Genomic DNA, 20365 nt, shown 5'->3' on the forward strand with positions numbered 1-20365 from the left:
CCGATAAATACAATACAAAAATCAGTAGCATTTCTGCCCTATACAAAAGTCAATTGATCAATCGCAGGTCAGCGTTTCTTCCAACAACCAATCAGCTCGTCATAGTTTTGTCCCGCCTTTTTTTTTCCCCTTCAGAATCTCTTTATCAGGACCAAAAAATCTCATTCTTAAAAAAATATAACATTTTAATGTACAGAATTATAAGTTAATTTTTGGTTTATCCTTAAAAAATAGTTTTTACCCTGATTCGTAATTTAATATGCAAATCAGTGTGATGAATATGCTAATTGGGTTATGACATCATCAGAGTTGCAAATCCACATTCCCTTAAAGAGAGTAGTCATAAGTGCTTAAATTTTTATGCTAAATCTGTTAATATTATTGGGTACGCTCTATGTACACAAATGTAAATGGTCAGAAAAGATGCCCAATAAAAATTTTATTTATATATTTCCTTTTTTTTTTTCATTCCAAAATCTCAATATTATGTTATGGTAGAAATATAAGTTTGTTTTAATTTAATGAAAAATAAAAGTTGTCATAAGTGCTTGATAAATATAAAATAATTCAAATTATGTCATTTATCAGAAGTTATCATGAATTAAAATGTAAATATTTTTCGCAGGATTTTTTTTATTTAAATACAAACAAATCGTGCCGCAAAAACTTCGACGTTTGGTCGAATTTCAAATGACTCCTTAATAACTCTTGAAGTGCACTAGGAAGGGTTTAGAAGCCTTTTCTTTTGTACCATTTGAAGTGCATTAAACTAGAGACTATTGAGCGGTTTGGAAACGTCAAATGCTTTGTACCGCGCATGCGCATACTTGTTCCTGCCCTCAAGTTGACGCATGCGTGGTTAATTTTCGACGATTGTTCAAAACTTTTAGCGTTTGCTGAATCGAGCTGAGGTTTGGGTCTTTCTTTATTTTTTGTATATATTTATATTTTTTCGGGTCTACACATTATAACCGAGTTTAGGCGTTGTTTATTGGAGTTTTGCACCACCAACACGACAGGTAAGTCGTGATAATTAAGAAAGTGTAGTATTAAAGTTGTGCTTTTCGTAGCGACGCCTAGTAATTTTTTATTTATAAATATTTCACAAGACCCTCTGGTACCTAAATGATGTTTATGACGTTATTTTAATGTATTTGTGTACTTATAAGCAGTATTTATTACAATACTAGTTTATAAGGTGTAGGGGCTTTGCGATTGATTATCACGATACTAATCAAATCTCGCGATATTTTCCAACTCTCGTTTTTCGATAAGGGTCAGGTCTAAGTTCTTTTGGATGTCGACTAATTTATTTATAATAAATCATCACTGAAAGAAACAAACTAATTAAATGTTTTATAATCCTGTATTTTTGTTTATTATTATTATTATTATTTATTATTAGTTGCATTAAAATTTGGATCTTTTAAATTATTTATAATAAATCATCACTCAAAAAATAATAATAAATTATATTTTTTATAATCCTGTATTTTTGTTTATTATTATTTATTATTGGTTGCATTCAAATGACCATTTTGGATCTTTCAAATAATTTATACCGAATCATTACTGAAAAAAAAATAGAAATAAAATGGTTTATAATCCTAAATGATCGTTTATTATTATCGTCATTATTACTTGCATTCAAATGACGATTTGGTTCGCCGTAAGAAATCAAACGTGTGTTTTATTGGAAAATAATCGACGACAAAGTGATTTGATGCATGAAATAATTGTTCTGTTAGGGGTTTAGTTTCTCTTGTATCTGTACTATCACATGAAAGTGTATGTCCAAAAGTATTGGGACAACCGGCTTTTTCCAGCCGAATGTGCTGCTTCTTTCCGGAGAACGCTGTTGCTTCAGGAGCTCCCCTTCACTTGACCTTCAGATCAGTTCCTGCATGATGATGCTCTTGTGCACAAAGCCAGGTCCTTGTGGAAGATCTTGAGTGACCTCGCAGGTCTCCTCACTTCATCTACATCAGACTTTACTAACGCCCTTGTGGATTAATGAGCACAGATCTCCACAAAATCTAGTGGAACATCTACCCTGAAAAGAGTGAAGCAAATTGGGACTAAGTGTGGAATGGGATGTACATCTTATGGTCAGGTGTCCACAAACTTTTGGCCGTACAATGTCATGGAGAAGAACAAGCTCCCAGCTTCTTTTTTTTTTTTTATAAATGTTTTGTGTGTTTTATATGTTTGCATGTGTCCTGACGCATCTACAGGAATGAGTTTGTTGGAAATCAGTGAGAACGTAAAGTTGGCCAGAGAGTACGCCCTTCTGGGGAACTACAGCTCGGCCGTGGTCTACTACCAGGGCGTACTTGAGCAGATCAGGAAGTACCTGCTCTCGGTGCGAGACGCGTCCGTGCAGCAAAAATGGCAGCAGGTAAAACGTTTCCTCTTTTCCTTTCTTCTTGAATTTGGAGATTATTCCTGCAGTCACACTCGACTTTCCATCGTGATCTTCTCGCGGTTTCGATCGTTTGCGTGAATGGAAGTCAGTGAAACGTGACAAAAGTGTAGTGTGACTGATTGTAGGAAGAGACCAGGATGCTGTTTTTTCTTTTTCTTTTCTTTTTTTTTTTATTGGTTTCAGCTTTGAAAATCTCATGGACAGGTTTGGCAGGAGATAAACGAGGAGAACAAGCACGTGAGGGACATCATGACCACGCTGGAGAGCTTTCAGCTGGACAGCGCGCCATCAAAACCCAGCAGTTTCAGCCAGGAGAACGACATCATGCCTGTTCAGGTCGAACATAGGTATGGAGTGAAAAACAGCTTGTTGGAAATCTTCTGCAAATGTATTTAAAATTAAGAAAAGAAAATAGAAAATATATAAATCACATGTACATTAATATACACAGCCGTTGCCATGACAATTAAATTAAAACCTTTTTTTAATTATAACATTTGTTTTACTGACTCACACATCCGGCAATTAAAACCGTCCGTATGGAAACATGTCATTTAAAACGCCATCATTACTTTTGAACATTTACAAGAATGTTACGTGTTCATGTCGATTTTCGATTTCACTAATAATAAACGTGCGTTTGCATAAAGCATGAATATTTGATTAGCGTATTAAAAAACCTGAAAAGTGTTAATTTAAGGTACATTTAAAACCTGAAACAAATGAGATGTGATCCGGAAATATATGCAAATATGGATTTGTCAGCGATAAAGAATTTTTATTATATCCTAATTTAAATGTAACACACACACTTATATCCACATCTGTATTAGCCAGATGGGATCTAACAAATGTTTAATTAATTTAATGTGCTGACTTAATCGATTTAAGGCTCATTTAAATTTTAATCAATATTGCATTTATTTGATTTTTTTTTTAAATATCATTATTATTTTATATATTATTTGGGGAAAAGCCTAAATCTACCGAAATTGAACCCGAACCGTAATTGTTTAAAATGTATTATTTATTTATTTATTTTATTTAGACCCAAACAATACCAGTGTTTGACACGATTATTAAAAAACGCTGAAACTGGGCTGAGATTAGATTATTAGATTATTAGTGATGTACAGTTCAGTGTCACAGCGACGTGTAAATAATAACCCAAAGCTGTAACTGTTGTGCAAATGTTCCACGTTTGTCTTTGCGCTTATCAAACATGACAAAGTTTCTTAACACGTTACGGAAAATCCCGAGAAGCATTTCATGCACATTAAATATTGACAAACGCCGGAGCGAGGAGGACGAGAAATCATCAGAGAACAAAAGGGTTTGTATCGAATATCAAAGAGCAGGTTTGGAAAGCCAAAAAGTTCAAAAGAATGAAAAAAAAATCTTATTCATCACATACACATTCGTGTACGACATGCGGTGAAATCCGTCCTTTTAGTAAAGAGTGTACACGTGGTATAGGTTTGATAAAAATCCAACGGTTGTGCAGTACGTCAGATCCCAGATCAGCCACGAGGAGAAATTGTTTAGTGATTCAATTGTGAGATTCGGTTACGTTTTTGTTCATGCAGGTCGTCCCCGTGCGCCGTACGCAAAGCCCCGGTGCCGCACAAAGACGGTAAAGCTCACGGTAGCAGATTGAGCGCCGGGCCACGCTCCCAACCTCGACAGTCGCCACGCGTCGTCAACGGCAACCGAGCGAAACCGCCGAAGGGCAAAGAGAAGAAGGAAAACGCGCCGAAGCAGAAAGACGACAAGGTGAGTCCATTGATTGAGTCTGTTTATTTTAACAGCCAATTTTTGTTTTAATGTTTTATTTTTTATTTATTATTTTGTCATTCAGAAGTTACTTAATATCTTCACAAGCTGTCTAGACGTTTTTCTTGGCGTTTTTTTCGCCAATGTTTGTATTTTATGGTGCAAACGAAGTCTGCAGCGATCGATTATTTTACTGATTAATCCATCGAGTAATTCGTTTCCTTTTTGCGTTTTTTTTTATTGCTGAAATTGCAAGAATATCTGTGAAAACTACCCATTTTTCGTGCATTTAATTGCCGTAATACATCAAAATACAACAATAGAAATTAAAAAAAAAAAAAAAAAATCCATTAAAACACTTCTCCTCGCGCCATCGCTCTTCTCTTCCCGTATTTTTGTTTTTCATTTTGTAAGCGTCTTTCGTGAGTTTAGCAAGTGGTGGCGCGTCTGTAATAATGGTCCGTAGGGAAACCACAGTCGGAAGGATCGTTTCGGCCCTGGTGCAGAACTCTAAAGGTGGATCTCGGGGTTTTTGAAAAGGCAGAAGATGCTGGAAAGGTAAATCATTTTCACTTCCTGTAGATATGTTTATTTATTTATTTTTTAAGAAGAGGCTCAGGATAAACAAAGGACCTAAAGGTGACCTGCACATGGAGTAAACAGAGTGTGTGTGTGTGTGTGTGTGTGTGTGTGTGTGTGTGTGTGTGTGTGTGTGTGTGTGTGTGTGTGTGTGTGCGTGCTTTTGTGTAATTTCAGTTATTATTATTCAGTGTGATCCGTATCTCTCGTCTGTCTGAACACGTTACGAGCGTCACGAGTCGCCGTAACCCGACACGTCGTATTTGATATCCTGTATTTACTTTCAGCACAATGACGACCTGCGATACCGGTTTCCTCCATCAGAGTAAACACGGGCGTCTCTGTGGGTTCAGAGATCAGTAAAAACCCTGCAGCTGCTTCGTTGTAATGGAAACTCAGGGTTTGTGTTTAACATCTGCGTTTGTTCCTCCTCAACCAGAGCAAAGCATCCCCCGAGGCCCCCGAGCCGGAGCCGAAGAGGTTCGAAAGAGGAGGAGGAGAAGACCGGGACCTGATCGATGCGCTCGAGCGAGACATCATTTCCCAGAACCCCAACGTGAAGTGGTGCGTTTGTTTTCCTCTCGCTTACCAAATCTACTTGTTCCCGGTGAAGTTGGCGATCTAAGCGTCAGCCTGAAACATTTGCATGAAGTTGCGTCGGGGAAATGAGCAGAAAAACACTTCCTTCTGTCGCTCCTGAAAAACGGTTCCACGGCGCCTGCATGCGTCTCGCAGATCTTTCAGATCTTCCTCAACGGCTGTGTGAAGCTTGTAGAAATGTTCGCTTTAGTGACAGAAGTAAATATCAAACACAATCTCTGAACAAAACCACACACTATACAGACAAACGTTTGTGCATACGGATGGAGGTGAGGAGACCCGGAGAGATGTTTCAGTTCTTCCCAAAGGCGTTTTATAGAGTTTGAGTTCTATAACTGGAGAGTCACCAAGATCTTCCTCCATAGATAGATATAGATAGATAGATAGATAGATAGATAGATAGATAGATAGATAGATAGATTGATTTTTTTAGATAGATAGATAGATTTTTTTAGATAGATAGATAGATTTTTTTAGATAGAAGATAGATGGATTGAAAAATGATTTAGAAATAGACTGATTAAAGATGGATAGATGGATAGAAGAATGATAGATTGAAGAGAGATAGATAGATATGATTAATTGAAGAATGATAGATAGATTGATGAATGATAGGTAGATAGATTTGATTGATTGATTGAAGAATGATAGATTGATTGATGATAGGTAGATGGATGAGAAGATTGATTTTTAGATAGAAGAGAGATGGATTGAAATGATTCATAAATAGACTGATTGATCAATTAAAAAATGATAATCACATTTGTGCATGTCGATGTGCAGAATGTAATATGTGGATGAATGTACAGCAGATAAATATAAAGGCTTGGATCAGTGTAGAAAAGTTTTTTTGTGATGTTTTTTTACTTTGAAGCACACAATGTGTTTGCATATGTATTAGCATGTGGCGGCGCAGCCCTGTTGACTACGCCCTTCTTTTCCCCAGGGACGACATCGCTGATCTGGAGGAACCCAAGAAGCTCCTAAAGGAGGCCGTGGTGCTGCCCATGTGGATGCCCGAGTTCTTTAAGGGGATCAGGCGACCGTGGAAGGTACACCTGATTTTATTTATTCATTCATTTATTTAATGTGTGTTAGTGTTATAAACAAAGACTTGTGACGCAAACTCCAAAGGAACCCTGGACTGAGTGGCTTGTGTGTGCAGCACCATCTGCTGGTTGGGAAATGTAAATAATTTAAGTTTTATTTCAACTTGGCTTTTATTTTCTCAAGATATAAAAAAAAAAATGGAGGCCCAATCAACATCTTAACATGGAATTAAGTTTTTTGACATTTAATTTCAGTACAGTTGAATGCGAAACATAAAATTGCTTGTCTATTATTATTATTATCGACATTTGTAAACAGTTTTTGTTTGCCGCAGGGCGTGCTCATGGTCGGCCCCCCGGGTACAGGAAAGACCCTGCTGGCGAAAGCGGTAGCGACAGAATGCCACACCACCTTCTTCAACATCTCGTCCTCTTCACTTACCTCCAAATACAGAGGCGAGTCGGAGAAACTTGTGCGCCTGCTGTTCGAAATGGTGAGTCTTCACACGCGCGCGCACACACTTTTACTTTTGCTTCATAACGTTTCACTCCGGTGTGCACGTGCAGGCGCGGTTCTACGCTCCCACCACCATCTTCATCGACGAGATCGACTCGATGTGCAGCCGCAGGGGAACATCGGAGGAGCACGAAGCGAGCAGACGCGTCAAAGCTGAACTTCTCGTGCAAATGGATGGTATGCGAACACAGACGCGGCGATTCCATTCGTATTTAGATAATGTTTTAATATACACCTGCATGGGCAAAAGTTTGTGGACACCTGACCAAAAGATCGGTGCTCATTCAGCCAAAACAAGGGTGTTAGTAAAGTCCACTCAAGATCTTCTAGTCCATCCCCTGAAACAGGTTTGGAGCTGCTAGATGTCCTATACAGTTTTGTGGGAACACTCTAAAGGTCAGGTGTCCCAATACTTTTGTCCATATAGTTGTAGTGTTTTCATAATCCATCTCGTAGGGGTCGGAGGATCGTCAGATAACGACCCTTCGAAAATGGTGATGGTCCTTGCAGCCACAAACTTCCCTTGGGACATCGACGAAGCTCTGAGACGCCGCCTGGAGAAACGGATCTACATCCCACTGCCCACAGGTACCCTCCGAAAACACAGCACGTGCGAGGAATCGGATCCCGATATTGCGTATTTAATGAAGTGTGTGTGTGGTTTGATTTGAAGCGAAGGGCCGTGCCGACCTGCTGAAGATCAACCTGAAGGAGCTGGAGCTGGCTAACGACGTGGAGATGGAGAAGATCGCAGAGCAGATGGAGGGATATTCGGGCGCCGACATCACCAACGTCTGCAGGTACAACCGACCAGGACCGTCATACCCATTACAGGGTTTCTGCAGGTGTCACCCAGTCCAATTTAAGACCTTCAAGAATGAAATTGAAGATCTATAGCGCAAAGTTCAGAAACCCCACAGAAACTAACAAACAAAAACATTTCAAATGTGCATCTTAAACCTTAATTCTTCACCCTGCAGAAACCCTGGATTGTTTTTTTTTTCCCCGCCTCTCACAGAGACGCTTCTCTGATGGCCATGAGACGACGGATCGAGGGTCTGACCCAAGAGGAGATCCGGAACATTTCCCGAGACGAGATGCACATGCCCACCACCATGGAGGATTTCCAGATGGCCCTGACCAAAGTGTCGAAAACGGTCTCTGCCTCCGACCTTGAGAAATACGAGAAGTGGATCTCGGAGTTCGGCTCCTGTTGACCTCATTCTCACCCCGGGGGGTAAAACTCTAAGTATATATTTTTAAAGGGGCAGTTTGTAATAAGAATATTTATAGACACTTTATTAAAGAGCAAATCTGATCTGGAGAAATGGCATTTCAAAAAAACGACAAACTGCACCTTTAAATTATTTCAGCACTTTGAAAAGGCGCCTCCGTCGACAAAGCAGGAAACGTGACCAATCAGCACTTAGTCTGTGTGTTAAAGTCAAGGCTGTGATTTATTGGAATCGTCTTCACATACCAAATATTTTATAATGCACAATAACATTTTTTAATACACTGCCATTCATTCGAGGTGCTGCATCGAGGATGAATTTCAAACACACTACTTCCAATCAGTGGTTTTTTTTCTAGTGTCCCAGGTGTATTTTTAAGCTGATCATGATGTCTATGTAATAAAGTCCTATATACAGTACCAGGATGAAGTAAAATTGTGTCCTGAAGCATGCACGCTTGTGCTCCACACACGATTCACGATTTTACGCATTTTTCAAAGGGCTGAAAGGGGAGTGGCTCATTCCATGAACTAAACGGTGGTCATCGTAAACGCACGAGACACATGCCACGTAGATTTAGGTTTTACAACTCGAGCAGCTTATTCAGGACACCATCAAAGCACAGAACATGAGTGAAATAACATCAATTTCCCAAAAAAAAAGTGCAATCTTTAACAATTGGGAATATTTTGACTTTTTCTTCTCCACAAAAGGAAAAGCGTGCGACCGTCCTCCACTTTAAACACAGATAGTGGTCCCGAAACTACTTTTCGATTAAGTGCATAAATACATTATTCACTACAATCATTTTTCCCCCCCAAAACTCGGCCTGCGTTTTACACACAATGCAACAGCAAAAACAAATCCAGGTAATGCCTTGGTGAACTGGGAAACATCGTTCGTCCTTTTGAATAAAGGAGCGAATCTGAAATGAGTAAAGTGCTACATTTGAAAAAAGGGATGAAAAGAAAAGAAAAAAAAAAAAAACAACTCACAGAAAATGCATTAACAGTGTAGGAGAAGGGGATCAGTACAGCTCTGCTTTCACACTGCTCTTCTCTTGTTCCACTCCCAGCTCCATGTTCTCTATCAGGCTCTGCTTCTCCTCCTCAGGCATCAGGGTCTCTGGGTTCAGATGAAAGAAACCCCTGTGTGGGAGGGGGGGGATAATTATATACAGTAGCCACATGAACACATTCAGTAAAAAAGTGCTTTGCTATAGAGCTCTAACCCCATTAGGATGAATTTGAGCAGCACCCCAGGCCTCCTCACCTACATACTGACTTTCCTAAGAATCTTCCCAGAAGAATGGAGCTCACCATAACAGCAAATGGGGACAATGTGGAACAGGCTGTCCATATACTTTTGGTGCACCAATCAGAAACTTGCTAAAAAGGACGCCAAATTCCTACCCGAAACCCAAACACTCCCACGAAATACTTGTGTTTCCCCACGTACTTGTGTTCACACGTGGGAAACAGGAGGTCGAGGATCTTGATGATGACCGCCGAGCCGACCACGCCGACCACCACCACCCACATGATGAGGAAGAAGAGCGGCAGAGACTCGGTGCAGAAGCGCCTCAGTTTGTCCCGGAGCTCCTCCACCCAACGACAGACCACCTACACACACACACACACACACACACACACACACAGAGCAGAAGCTCAAATTATGCGAACTTTTAAAAAAAATAATAATAATAATCTTGCACAGTGGGCTCCGATTGGTTCTTAAAATGTATGACATAATACTTAATTTTTTTGCTTTTATATAAAACAGAAGCGAGATGCACGCGGTTACCATAGTAACCCTTGTACCAGCCCAGCCATTCTAATGAACTGGATCAGGCTTTAGTTTAGGAACAGTTGGATTACGTTATAAGACGAGTGCGGCTTGTGGAGAGGGACGTCTGGAAGCAGGTCATCGGGATTGAATGTGTCCTCCTCTCCGTGCTCGAAGAGAACGTCGGGTTCCATCCGCAGCGGCGTCTCAGGGAGTTTCCCCGGCGCGGCCGTCTCCTCCTGTGTGGTTTCGGCCTGCTTCAGCGGGTAGTGACTGGTGGTGTGTAGAACCTGCTCGTCGACTGTAAAGGAGGAGGAGTATTTATCAGCGTTAGTCGTACGCTCGCAAAGAAAAAAAAAAAAATCGAATCGACGGTGAACACCGACCTGTTTTAGCCACGAACTCCTCGCTCATGATGAAGTCGTTCTCCCGCGGCATGGCCACGATCTTGCTGGATCTCGCCGGGTAGGTGGATTGTTCTCGGGTCACCTCCTCTGAGCTCTGGTTCAACAGCATTTTCACTTCCCACACGTCCGGTTGCCAAACCTGCGCGTTTTTAACGAGTTGAGTTATGGATGTGAAGATTCATCGATTCGCGTCGGCATTAAAGTTAAAATGATTTGATGCATAAAATAAAAATGATTTAAATATAATGCAGTAGATGTGATGTATATTTACAAAGTGACAAAATGCGACCGATATTTTCTACCGTGTCCTGAGTCACATACAATACAGATTAACATGGCAGAGGTAGAGCTGTAACTTTCTGCAGACACAAGAATTTAATCTTTTTTTTTTTGCAGAAGGCACATAAGTAAATTGATTTGCTGTCCATCTGAATCAAAAAGATAAAAGTGAACTCCCTAGTTGCTATAGTAACCGCTCGTTGGTGGATGCTCTCATAACTAATACGGAAAGCATCTCAAGCAACATAACATACAGTCCAAGAGGATTTATTCTTTACCTAATACTGAGCAATCGTTTTTTTTTTGTTTTTTTTCCTACACTGGATCTTCAAGTCTATTAACATGTTCCTCATGGAATCTGAAACCCGAGATGTGAATACACAATTACAAAAAATTACATTCTGGAGATTGCTGTTATCACATTAGGCTTACAAACAGGAATTCAGACCTTCTCTTCACCCAGCTGGATCATCTCCTGCCCTATAGTCAGGAGCAGCACCTCGTCTCCTGCTTCGCTCTGCAGGTACGAGTGATCCAGCATCAGCCTCAACACACTGCTGAGGAACGTCTCAGCGCCGTCGCTCAGGCTCGCGTTACTGCCGTATACTGTGGACACATGAGTCAGCGTTAGCGTGTTACAGAGATTCAAAAACTTCTACAGAAACACATGACGGATTTACAGCCGGATTGAAGATTTTCACCGTGGATATATGGGCCAAAGTTTGTGGATACATAAGAGTGGGCTTCTTTCTACATCCTATTCCACATCGAGTCTCTATTCACTGATCTAATAACCTTCTGGGGAGATGTTCTACTAGATTTTGTGGAGATTTCATAAAGTCAGGTAGTGATGTAGGTGAGGAGGCCTGAGGTGTTCTATAGGGGTTGAGCTCTATAGCAGGAACATCTTCCACTCCAACCCATGGAAAGCAAATCTTCAATCCTACTGCATCTAAAGACGTCATTCACTTGTGTGCCTCCAACTTTGTGGAAGAAGCACATGTGGCTGGAAAAGGTTTCCCGATACTTTTGGCCCTACACTGTAGGTTCCTACTGTAATAACACTGAACTCACACAGCAAAGCCTGGCACGGCATCCTCATCACCTCCTGCGGCTTGAGCGGAACCCCGTTGACGCTCGTCTTGTTGTCCGCCAGGGTGATGTTCAAACTGATCTGAAACCAAGAAAACGTGGTGAGGGTTTGAGGCAAATACGCTTTCAGATATACAGTACGAATTGAATGATTTTTGGGTACCTGCACGTTGTAGGTTGACTCTTCGTTTTCACTAACGGCGGTCACGTTGATCACATTTTCCTGTGGATAAAAAGGCTGAATTACACACACTTTACGTTTCTCAGGATTAGAATTTTTTATGACTCCATCCAAGCGAGAAGATTAGACAAGTCTTATAGCAGGATTGCCAGTATAGTTCCTAACAGGACACACACTTGACAATATGACCAAAACCAAAATCATGACGCAAACAGTTTTATGCCCCGATAACGATATACAATCACAATTTTATTACTGGAAAATCATCAGATATACATATATCAAATGTGAACCTTTTTGTACTTCCCAGAACATATCACACATTTATATAATGTGTATTATTTTTTTTATTAAGTTCAATTGCATTAAAACTTTAAACAATAAAAATTTTAACAAAAACATGCAGTTTCTGTTTTATGTGATTTAGTCGTTGTGTTAAATATTCTTACTTTAGTCAATACATTAAAGTAAAGTGTCAAATTCTTTATTTAAAAAAAAAAAATCATATAAATCGGTTCTGCCAATTAATCGGCATTGATAGTTTGCTGGAATTATCTGCAAAAATACATACTGATAGTTGTTCCGGGTCGCGTCTGCAGATGGAGAAACATAAAAATCCAGAGAAAATCCACCATCATTACAAGAGGCGAATCGAATGTTTGACGTGCTGTTTGTTTTAATACGAGACTGCACGCTTTATCATATTTATTATTTATTAATTATAGAATTATTTATTTATGAATGGATAATTTATGAATCACTTCCTTTAGAACATTTTCATAGATAGGTACTTTTTCAATTTTATTTTTCTAACAAATTTCATGATCGAAGTAATCGGATGATTAATCGTTGTCGGCATTGATTAATCGTTGTTTACCCCCTAATGACACACCTCAACCAGTACAATTCAGCATAATTCCGAATACATAATATTCCAGAAAAAAATTAGTCACTTCCCGTTTTCCACAGGCCCCGCCTCCTGTTGTCTGATTGGCTCGTTTTCTGTAAATGAACGAACGACTTCGAGCAAGCAGCCAATCACAAAGCAGAGGAGGTGGACCTTGTCCAAGCAAATTTTATTTTAATAATAAACACATTTCGGAAATATGCAGATACATTTCCTGAAATTATATATGAGCAATAATATTAGAACTAATTAGCTGAAATAATTGACACACACACAGTTAGTTATAATCGCGACTCCCATCAGCTGAAGCTAATAAACACCTAGCAGCGTTTAGCAGCTGATTCACAAACCAGGTCGCTCTTCTACAGTTACCCCAAAGACTTACTGCGGTAAACTGCCGCGTCTCTGCCAAAGCGCAGACCAAAAGAGAAGAAATCATGAACACAAATATTCCACAGTACGACGCCATCACTGCTAACAAACACGAAAACCTCCTCCTGCTCCTTCTTCTTCTTCTTCTTCTACAGGAAGCTGAACACTAACATCAGCTTTACTGCCACCCAGCGGAGAGAAAAGTGTACTACACGCAGAATGGCGGACGGTGTATTTCATATCTAAAGCCTTCAGTAAAGTCCTGCCTGAAACAATCCACATCTCAATACCGTCAATATTATAAATAAAAGCAAGCTTCAGGCAAAGATCAAAAAAGTTACAGAAGCGCTAAATAGACAGAGGCAATATATATATATATATATATATATATATATATATATATATATATATATATATATATATATTTGTCATTTTCGCTCACCTATACATGAAATACATGAAATGTGAAAAGTAGAAAATAAAAAAATTAGAAAGAAATATGACGGAGAGTCACATTTATTACATTTATTTAAAAAAAAAAATCAAATGAACAAGACCAAACAGATATTTATTAACATACATTATGTACCAACGATTACTGTGGAGTCTTTCATTCTGATTCCAGACATAAACACCATAAAATCTACTCACTAATTTGCTCAGAATTTCAGTATAATTTCAGAAAATCAGTACAAAATGGCCGAACACCTGATATAGCGTACTGTATTTCTGGATAGAGAGATAGAGCACCAAAATGACCCCTGGATAATGACATTAAATTCTCCACAAATATTTTCCTGTGCATCACTCTATCCAGGTTTGATGCCCCCGGTGGCGTTTTGCTGAATAGCAGACATTTACTGTATCATGAAACTCCCGCCACCGTGCTTCACCTTGGTTACGGTGTTCTTAGTTTCACCAAGATGTTGGACTTATGGTGAGAAGATTGTAAGTGCAAATCCCAGCAGCACAATGCTGATAGTGCTCGGCCATTAAGGTAAACCCATAACCCTCAACTACTCATTTGTATCAGTGAAATGAATGATGCTATTTTGGCATTTTCGCTAATAGTTTTGCTCATTTCAACAAGCGATGAAAGACGAGGCAAGATATAGAAGAAGTATTAGATGTAGAATATCTTCATGGAAGGTTTTGTGTGCAGGAGCATTATGATGGTGGGACATTTGGGTCTTCTGGATCAAGTGAAGGGGAAATTTCATGCTAGCACATCCAAAGACCCAGCTATGTTCCTGCAAGTGTATGGGAAGACAGACATACGGTGTGTGGGCTTGTTTTCTTGGTTTGTTTCTACCAGTCTTGATATTCAGTGAGATCTTTATTCTAGATGACTTGCAGCTGTTGGAGCAGACTGGTCAGGTGATGACTCTGTAGATGAGAACGCACACTTCGGCAGCTGTTAGGAATAAATGGACCAGTATATGATGTTGAAGATGGTGTATGCTCCTGGGAAGATCACACGCGAGTACTTGTCGATGGCATGAGTGTCGATCCAGAGGCTGGCGTACGAACGGGTTTTTTCAGCTCGGCCGTGAGAGCTTTGCTCCTTGTCTAGAGCCAGGTGAACCAACACGTGCTCACGCTTTTCTCCGTTCATCTCGGACACGCCGTAATGCCCGGTGGTCATGGTGTCCATCTCGCTGTAGCTGCTGCTCATCATCAGGTGGCCCTCGTGAAACATCTTGCAGGTGCACGGCAGCTGGAAGTGGAGGGAGGAGGGAGGAGGGAGTAGGGGCACGGCTTTAACTCTCTTCACAAATACATGTTCTTTTTTTTCTTTTTTCCAATATAAAATCTGCACTGGTTTAAATGTGAAAAATCAGTACTAACAATTTTTATAATAATAATAATAATAATAATAATAATAATAATAATAATAATAATAATAATAATAATAATAATAATAGATATACACTGATTAAAATATTTCCCAAATATATCAGTAAAAGTTACAATGTTATAGTTTAAAATACTATATTATTAGCATATTAATATATAATTTTTTTTTTTAATTTATTAATTTATATTTATAAAATAAATTTCTATTTATCATATTCTTTATTATAAATTATATAAAAATGACTTGTTATAAAATATATATGCATAAATAAATATTAAAATAATATATTATTTATATATTTAATATATTAAATAAAATATACATAACACAATAAAACATAAATAATATATAAATAAATTGTACTTTTGGGGAAAGAAATCATGGAGTTCTCAGAGACAATGGTGGACAGTGGAGGATAGAGAAGGACAGTGGAGGTCAATGGTGGACAGTGGAGGACAATGAAGTACAGTGGAGGAAAGGAAAGGACAGTGGAGGACAATGGTGGACAGTGGAGGAACGAGAAGGACAGTGGAGGACAATGGTGGGCAGTGGATCAACGAGAAGGACAGTGGAGGTCAATGGTGGACAGCGGAGGAAAGAGAAGGACAGTGGAGGTCAATGGTGGACATTGGAGAAAAGAGAAGGACAGTGGTGGACATTGGAGGAAAGAGAAGGACATTGGAGGACAGTGAAATACAATGAAGGACTGTCCTCCACGGTCATATCATATATCACCTCATATCACATACTTAACATTTGGAAGTGAAAGCACCTCATGGCTTTAATCTTACCCTCTCCCTGAGCTTCCTTTCTTTGCGTTCCTGAAGAGTAGACAGGTAGTTGACCGCTGCATACTCAATGACGGACAGGAAGACAAAGACGAAGCTGACCCACAGGTAGATGTCCACGGCTTTGATGTAGGACACTCGGGGCATGGACGCGTTAACGCCTGTGATGATGGTGGACATGGTGAGCACCGTAGTGATGCCTGAGGAGATTAAAAAAAAAATTTAATTCCATGATATTGTAGCCTGGTTGTTTACTGTACAAAAAAAAAATCTCAAAGTAAATTTCACCAAGAGGGACTCGGGCGGGGACGGCACGCCGGTCAATCCAGAAGGACACCCAGGACAGCATGACCATCAGGGTGGCGGGAAAGTAGGTCTGCAGCAGGAAGAAGAAAATGTGACGCCTCAGGGTGAACGTGATGTACAGACGGTTGTACCAACCTGCAGGAGGAAAAGGAAAGACAACTTTACAGGAAAAAACTTCATTCCCAATTCCCATTCGATTATCTAAATCCTTCATCTGGGACACGCGTAATCATCAATGCTGGAAGCACTTACACGATCCAGACGTATGAAGTACCTGTGCTGCTGTAGAAGGCTAGTTTAGTGGTAGTGTGAAACTCCTGAATGAGGAACTGTGAAAGCGAGATCTTGTCGTCGGTCTGCAGGGAGTCGTTCCCCTTCTTCCAGTAGAGCATCAGATCGTCGTCGGTGTAGGCATCTGCGAAGGAGTCAGAAGTAACATGCATGTACAGTTTGAAGGACTGAAGTTAATAATCAGGAGACGTTTCTGGAAACATGAGCCATATTTTGGCCATATTTTAGATTTCTGTATGGGTTGAACAGTACAAGGCTAGAGGTCGACCGATTTGGGTTTTTCTCTGGCCGATGCCGATGCCGATTTTTTTTGCCCGATACTTTTAGCGGATTTTTACAGACGCTTGTTGTCATTCTTGCTCTTGTCTTTGCAACTTAGCGGATATGATGAAAAAGCAACATGAATCTGTTAGTAATGACGGAGAGCTGCTTGCTTTATAAATTCATAGTTCTACTGTAGTTCTTCCAGTTTTCCTGTTTGGATCATGAATACAGACTACTGCCATCTGCTGGTATGGGAGAGTTATTATAGCCAGCGGGATCAATCGGTCCACCTCTAACGGCAGAATTAAACCCAATTAATGTAAGAATTGTACAAGTTACTGAGTTACAGAGTAAAGAAAAAGGTACTCACAGCTTTCGATCTCCAGTGAGCATGTCTGGGTGTCCAGAGGAAAGCGGCTGAGGTCCATATTACACATCGCTGTAACTGTGACCCTGAAAATGTTACACACATCATTTACAACATTTAGGCGTAACGACTAGTAATTTTCTTTAGTTTTTGTTCATCTCGTTCCACATTTATTCTCCACTTGCTCTTATGATAAGATCCGTTTTTCTGCGAGGACGAATGATTTTGTGGAAATTTGTGCTCATTCAAACACAAGGGCCTTAGTAAAGAAGAAAATAGTGCCAGTTGCACAGCTCATGATGTACACAGGACGATGTCTTCTGGCACACTGACTTATGAAGGTCGGTGCTCCCTGAGACTGTGCGTGCAGCGCTGTGCTGCCATCTGTTGGAGTGTTACAAAAGCTTTTTTTGTATACCACCTAGTATCTTAATGAAGCTGGCATTGCCCACAGGTGCATTGTCATGTTGGAGCAGGTTCGGGTTTCTAATCTCAAGTGAGGTGAAAATCCGATGCTTGCTGAAAAAGTGTCCCAATACCTTCTTGTCCATATAGAGGGTCTCTTGGTTAGTGACGAATGAAAACAATTGCATATTACGGACTGGTACTGTAAAGCTGCTTTGAGACAATGTCTGTTGTGAAAAGCGCTATAGAAATAAACTTGATTTGGTACTTAACTAATTTTGCTTTATATAGAGGTTAGGCAAATATTAACCCAGATGTGTTCAGCCACAGCTGCAGCAGCAGGCAGGCGATTAAGCCCTCATCTATAAGCTAGATTTTGTACATCCGACAGGGTGGTCACATGACCTCGCTTCTGTACTTCCAACAATTCCTGGAACAGATGTGGAATTACCACCATGCTCGTCCGGTCCGGTGCAGCTTTAACTAATAGGAGCTGTGGAGAATCGAATAATACCGGAGTTAAAAGTTGACATCACGTCTAGGGGAAGCACTAAACCCGCTGGCAATCCGTTGCCTGGGAGATTATGTGAGCTTTAATACGCCGTGCTGATTATGGGCTTCTGATTATGGTATGGATTGTGATTTCAGCAACTTTTCGGTATTTACTTAACATGCTTTTTTTGAAAAGTAGCTGCAGTGCCGGTGAGACAGGAGTCAACATGAACAATTGCACACTTGAAATTAGAGCCTCATAGAGCATCATTAATGAATGTCCCGTCACTACCACATGGTTGGAGGCACACAATTGTACAGGATGCAGGTTGCATGATTTTTCCCCCCTTTAAATTGAACTAAGAGACCCAAACTTGTTCCAGCATGTGCCCCTTTGCCCCTGTGCCCTATGTGGAAGATCTCGAGTGGCCTGCTATTGAACTCAAACCCTGCTCTACACCTTTGCGAGGAATTGGAACGCTAACCACTTTACACACACACATAATCTTAAAATCAAATATTCGCAATGATAAAAATCCACACAATTTTTTCCATATACTGTAATGTATGTACAGTTTATGTCTGTGGTTGCCAGATGTTTTCCCAACTGTATCTAGACCACATGTTTAAAATAGGTCCTTGCTTTTAGGGTCCCAAAACAACCACCCAATATCAAACACTTGTTGTAATAATAAAACAATTGAAAAAAATGAAAGACTGGCATCTACAATGTGAGGTTGCTAAAACATATTCATTCCTAATATCATATTTATCCATTGCGAGTTCTTTAGTATTATGGATTTTGGTGTCCACCCACTTTTTCAGAGTGAAATATTCTTGTTTTGACAAGTTCTCAGACAGAAACTCCGGAAGAAAAACGGTCCCAGGAGCGACTGTTTCCTGCAAAAATCAGCGTTTCACACACAGATCTCACACTGTATAAAAAGTAAGCAGGTCCACAGACAATTCGGATTCACTACTCAGACCAACGTTTGCCTCGACTAACAAAAACACAGTTTAGTGATGGTCCTGGTCCTGTTTGCTGCAACATAAAAACGTTTCCTACTAGATTCAAATACAAGTTACTTTGCTCTGTATAAAAATGCACATTTACGTGTGAATATTTACAGCATTTGGCTGACGCCCTTATTGTACATTTGAGCAGCTATGGGCCTTGCTCAGGGGCCCAGGATCTGCAGCTTGGTGTTGCTGGGTTTTGAACTCGCAACCTTTGGCTCCAAAGTCCAATAAATTAACCACTAAGTTACCACATCAATGAAGTGCTTTCTAAAATCTTGGGAATCAATGTTTTACGCACCTGACACTATAGAGCACTTTGCCGTCCGGAAAGACCCTCAGCATGACGTTGTCCGTTGTCGTGTCGTGGATGAAGGAGCGTTTGGAATGGACGAAGAACATATCAGGGACCCAGATTTTCTTTAACAAGCGGCTATCGAAGGTCATGCTCTGGTTGGTCTTTCCTGGAAAGGACAGACGCTCGTCTTTCCAATAGTGCCTCAGGTACAGGGTCATGGTGAAGTCCTGCTCACCAACACAACAACAACATTGAAAATCTAGCTAAGAACTCACACATCATCTTTTTGAATTTCTGTTGGACCTTGAACAAAAACTAATAAAAAAAACATGCTTGTCTGACAGATTCTCTCACCATATCCACTTCGGAGATAGTGTCCAGACTTTCAACTTGCACATCCACACCTACAGGAACCGCAGGACCTGAGAAACAACAGTGAAGGACTATTATATGGGTTCTTCGGTAGGTTCTTTGTTCTTAATTTACTAATTTTACTTAATAGAGTTTCTCCTCAACCAACCAGTTCAAAAGCGTTCCTGTTTGATGGTTGTATTTACTTCTAAACATTCCGGGCATTTAGATGTATTTGCGCATTTGTTTTGATACCACAAACGCACAACTTTGAAACCATTTACAGCATTCAGCAGACGGCCATTCTCCAGAGCTACTTACAATTATCACGTTTATACACCTGAGCAGTTTAGGATTAAGAGCCTGGATCAAGAACCCCCGCAGTGGTGCTTGAATTAAATTTTTTTACTTTTGGATCAGAAGAAAAAGTAATCTGAAGTCTTACCTACCGAGCTAACGCTTCTCACTTCCTTTTTTTTACCCGAACTTTTGACTCTGTTAGCTTCTTCCTACATATAGATCAGGTGTAACATTATGACTTTACAACGTAATGACCGGTATAGTGAATAACGCTGGGTATCTCCTCGTCAAGGCACCTGTTTGTGAGTGGATTTATTTATTAAGCAGCAAGTGAACATTTTTGTTCTCAAAGTTGATGTTAGAAGCAGGAAAAATGGCCAAGTGTAAGGATTTAAGGGCCAAATTGTGACGTCTAGACGTCTGGGTC

The 20365-nt window shown here is 40.1% G+C and overlaps 3 protein-coding genes across 5 annotated transcripts in view; 1 reads left to right on the top strand and 2 right to left on the bottom strand.

Annotated features, from left to right (window-relative positions):
- Nucleotides 1–799: 799 nt before the first annotated feature.
- Nucleotides 800–8597, top strand: katna1 (katanin p60 (ATPase containing) subunit A 1). 2 transcript variants are annotated; one of them, XM_046873403.1, is made up of 11 exons: nucleotides 800–911; nucleotides 2235–2398; nucleotides 2630–2772; nucleotides 4012–4198; nucleotides 5217–5341; nucleotides 6324–6429; nucleotides 6762–6920; nucleotides 6994–7120; nucleotides 7400–7531; nucleotides 7617–7743; nucleotides 7962–8597. In XM_046873403.1, the coding sequence occupies exons 2-11, from the start codon at nucleotides 2237–2239 to the stop codon at nucleotides 8158–8160; spliced, it is 1467 nt and encodes a 488-aa protein (XP_046729359.1). In that variant the 5' UTR covers nucleotides 800–911; nucleotides 2235–2236; the 3' UTR covers nucleotides 8161–8597. The 2 variants fall into 2 exon arrangements, with proteins under 2 accessions (XP_046729359.1, XP_046729358.1); XM_046873402.1 differs by having other exon boundaries at nucleotides 857–1019.
- Nucleotides 8382–13367, bottom strand: ginm1 (glycoprotein integral membrane 1). Its single transcript, XM_046873404.1, has 8 exons — nucleotides 13215–13367; nucleotides 11905–11964; nucleotides 11724–11823; nucleotides 11098–11255; nucleotides 10350–10509; nucleotides 10056–10264; nucleotides 9637–9800; nucleotides 8382–9326 (listed from the first exon to the last, which is right to left on the bottom strand). The coding sequence occupies exons 1-8, from the start codon at nucleotides 13296–13298 to the stop codon at nucleotides 9206–9208; spliced, it is 1056 nt and encodes a 351-aa protein (XP_046729360.1). The 5' UTR covers nucleotides 13299–13367; the 3' UTR covers nucleotides 8382–9205.
- A 344-nt stretch (nucleotides 13368–13711) lies between these two features.
- Nucleotides 13712–20365, bottom strand: part of LOC124400759 (gamma-aminobutyric acid receptor subunit rho-1-like) — a 10780-nt gene continuing 4126 nt past the window's right edge. For both annotated transcript variants that reach the window (XM_046872505.1, XM_046872506.1), the window contains exons 4-10: nucleotides 19642–19709; nucleotides 19291–19514; nucleotides 17079–17161; nucleotides 16428–16568; nucleotides 16136–16288; nucleotides 15851–16047; nucleotides 13712–14918 (exon numbers count right to left, since the gene is read on the bottom strand). In XM_046872505.1, the coding sequence (XP_046728461.1) occupies nucleotides 14619–14918; nucleotides 15851–16047; nucleotides 16136–16288; nucleotides 16428–16568; nucleotides 17079–17161; nucleotides 19291–19514; nucleotides 19642–19709 (1166 nt within the window). In that variant the 3' untranslated portion in view covers nucleotides 13712–14618. The remainder of the gene's footprint in view (nucleotides 14919–15850; nucleotides 16048–16135; nucleotides 16289–16427; nucleotides 16569–17078; nucleotides 17162–19290; nucleotides 19515–19641; nucleotides 19710–20365) is intronic.

The sequence above is a fragment of the Silurus meridionalis genome, chromosome 18 (genome assembly GCF_014805685.1).
Source record: "Silurus meridionalis isolate SWU-2019-XX chromosome 18, ASM1480568v1, whole genome shotgun sequence".
Lineage (NCBI taxonomy): Eukaryota > Metazoa > Chordata > Actinopteri > Siluriformes > Siluridae > Silurus > Silurus meridionalis.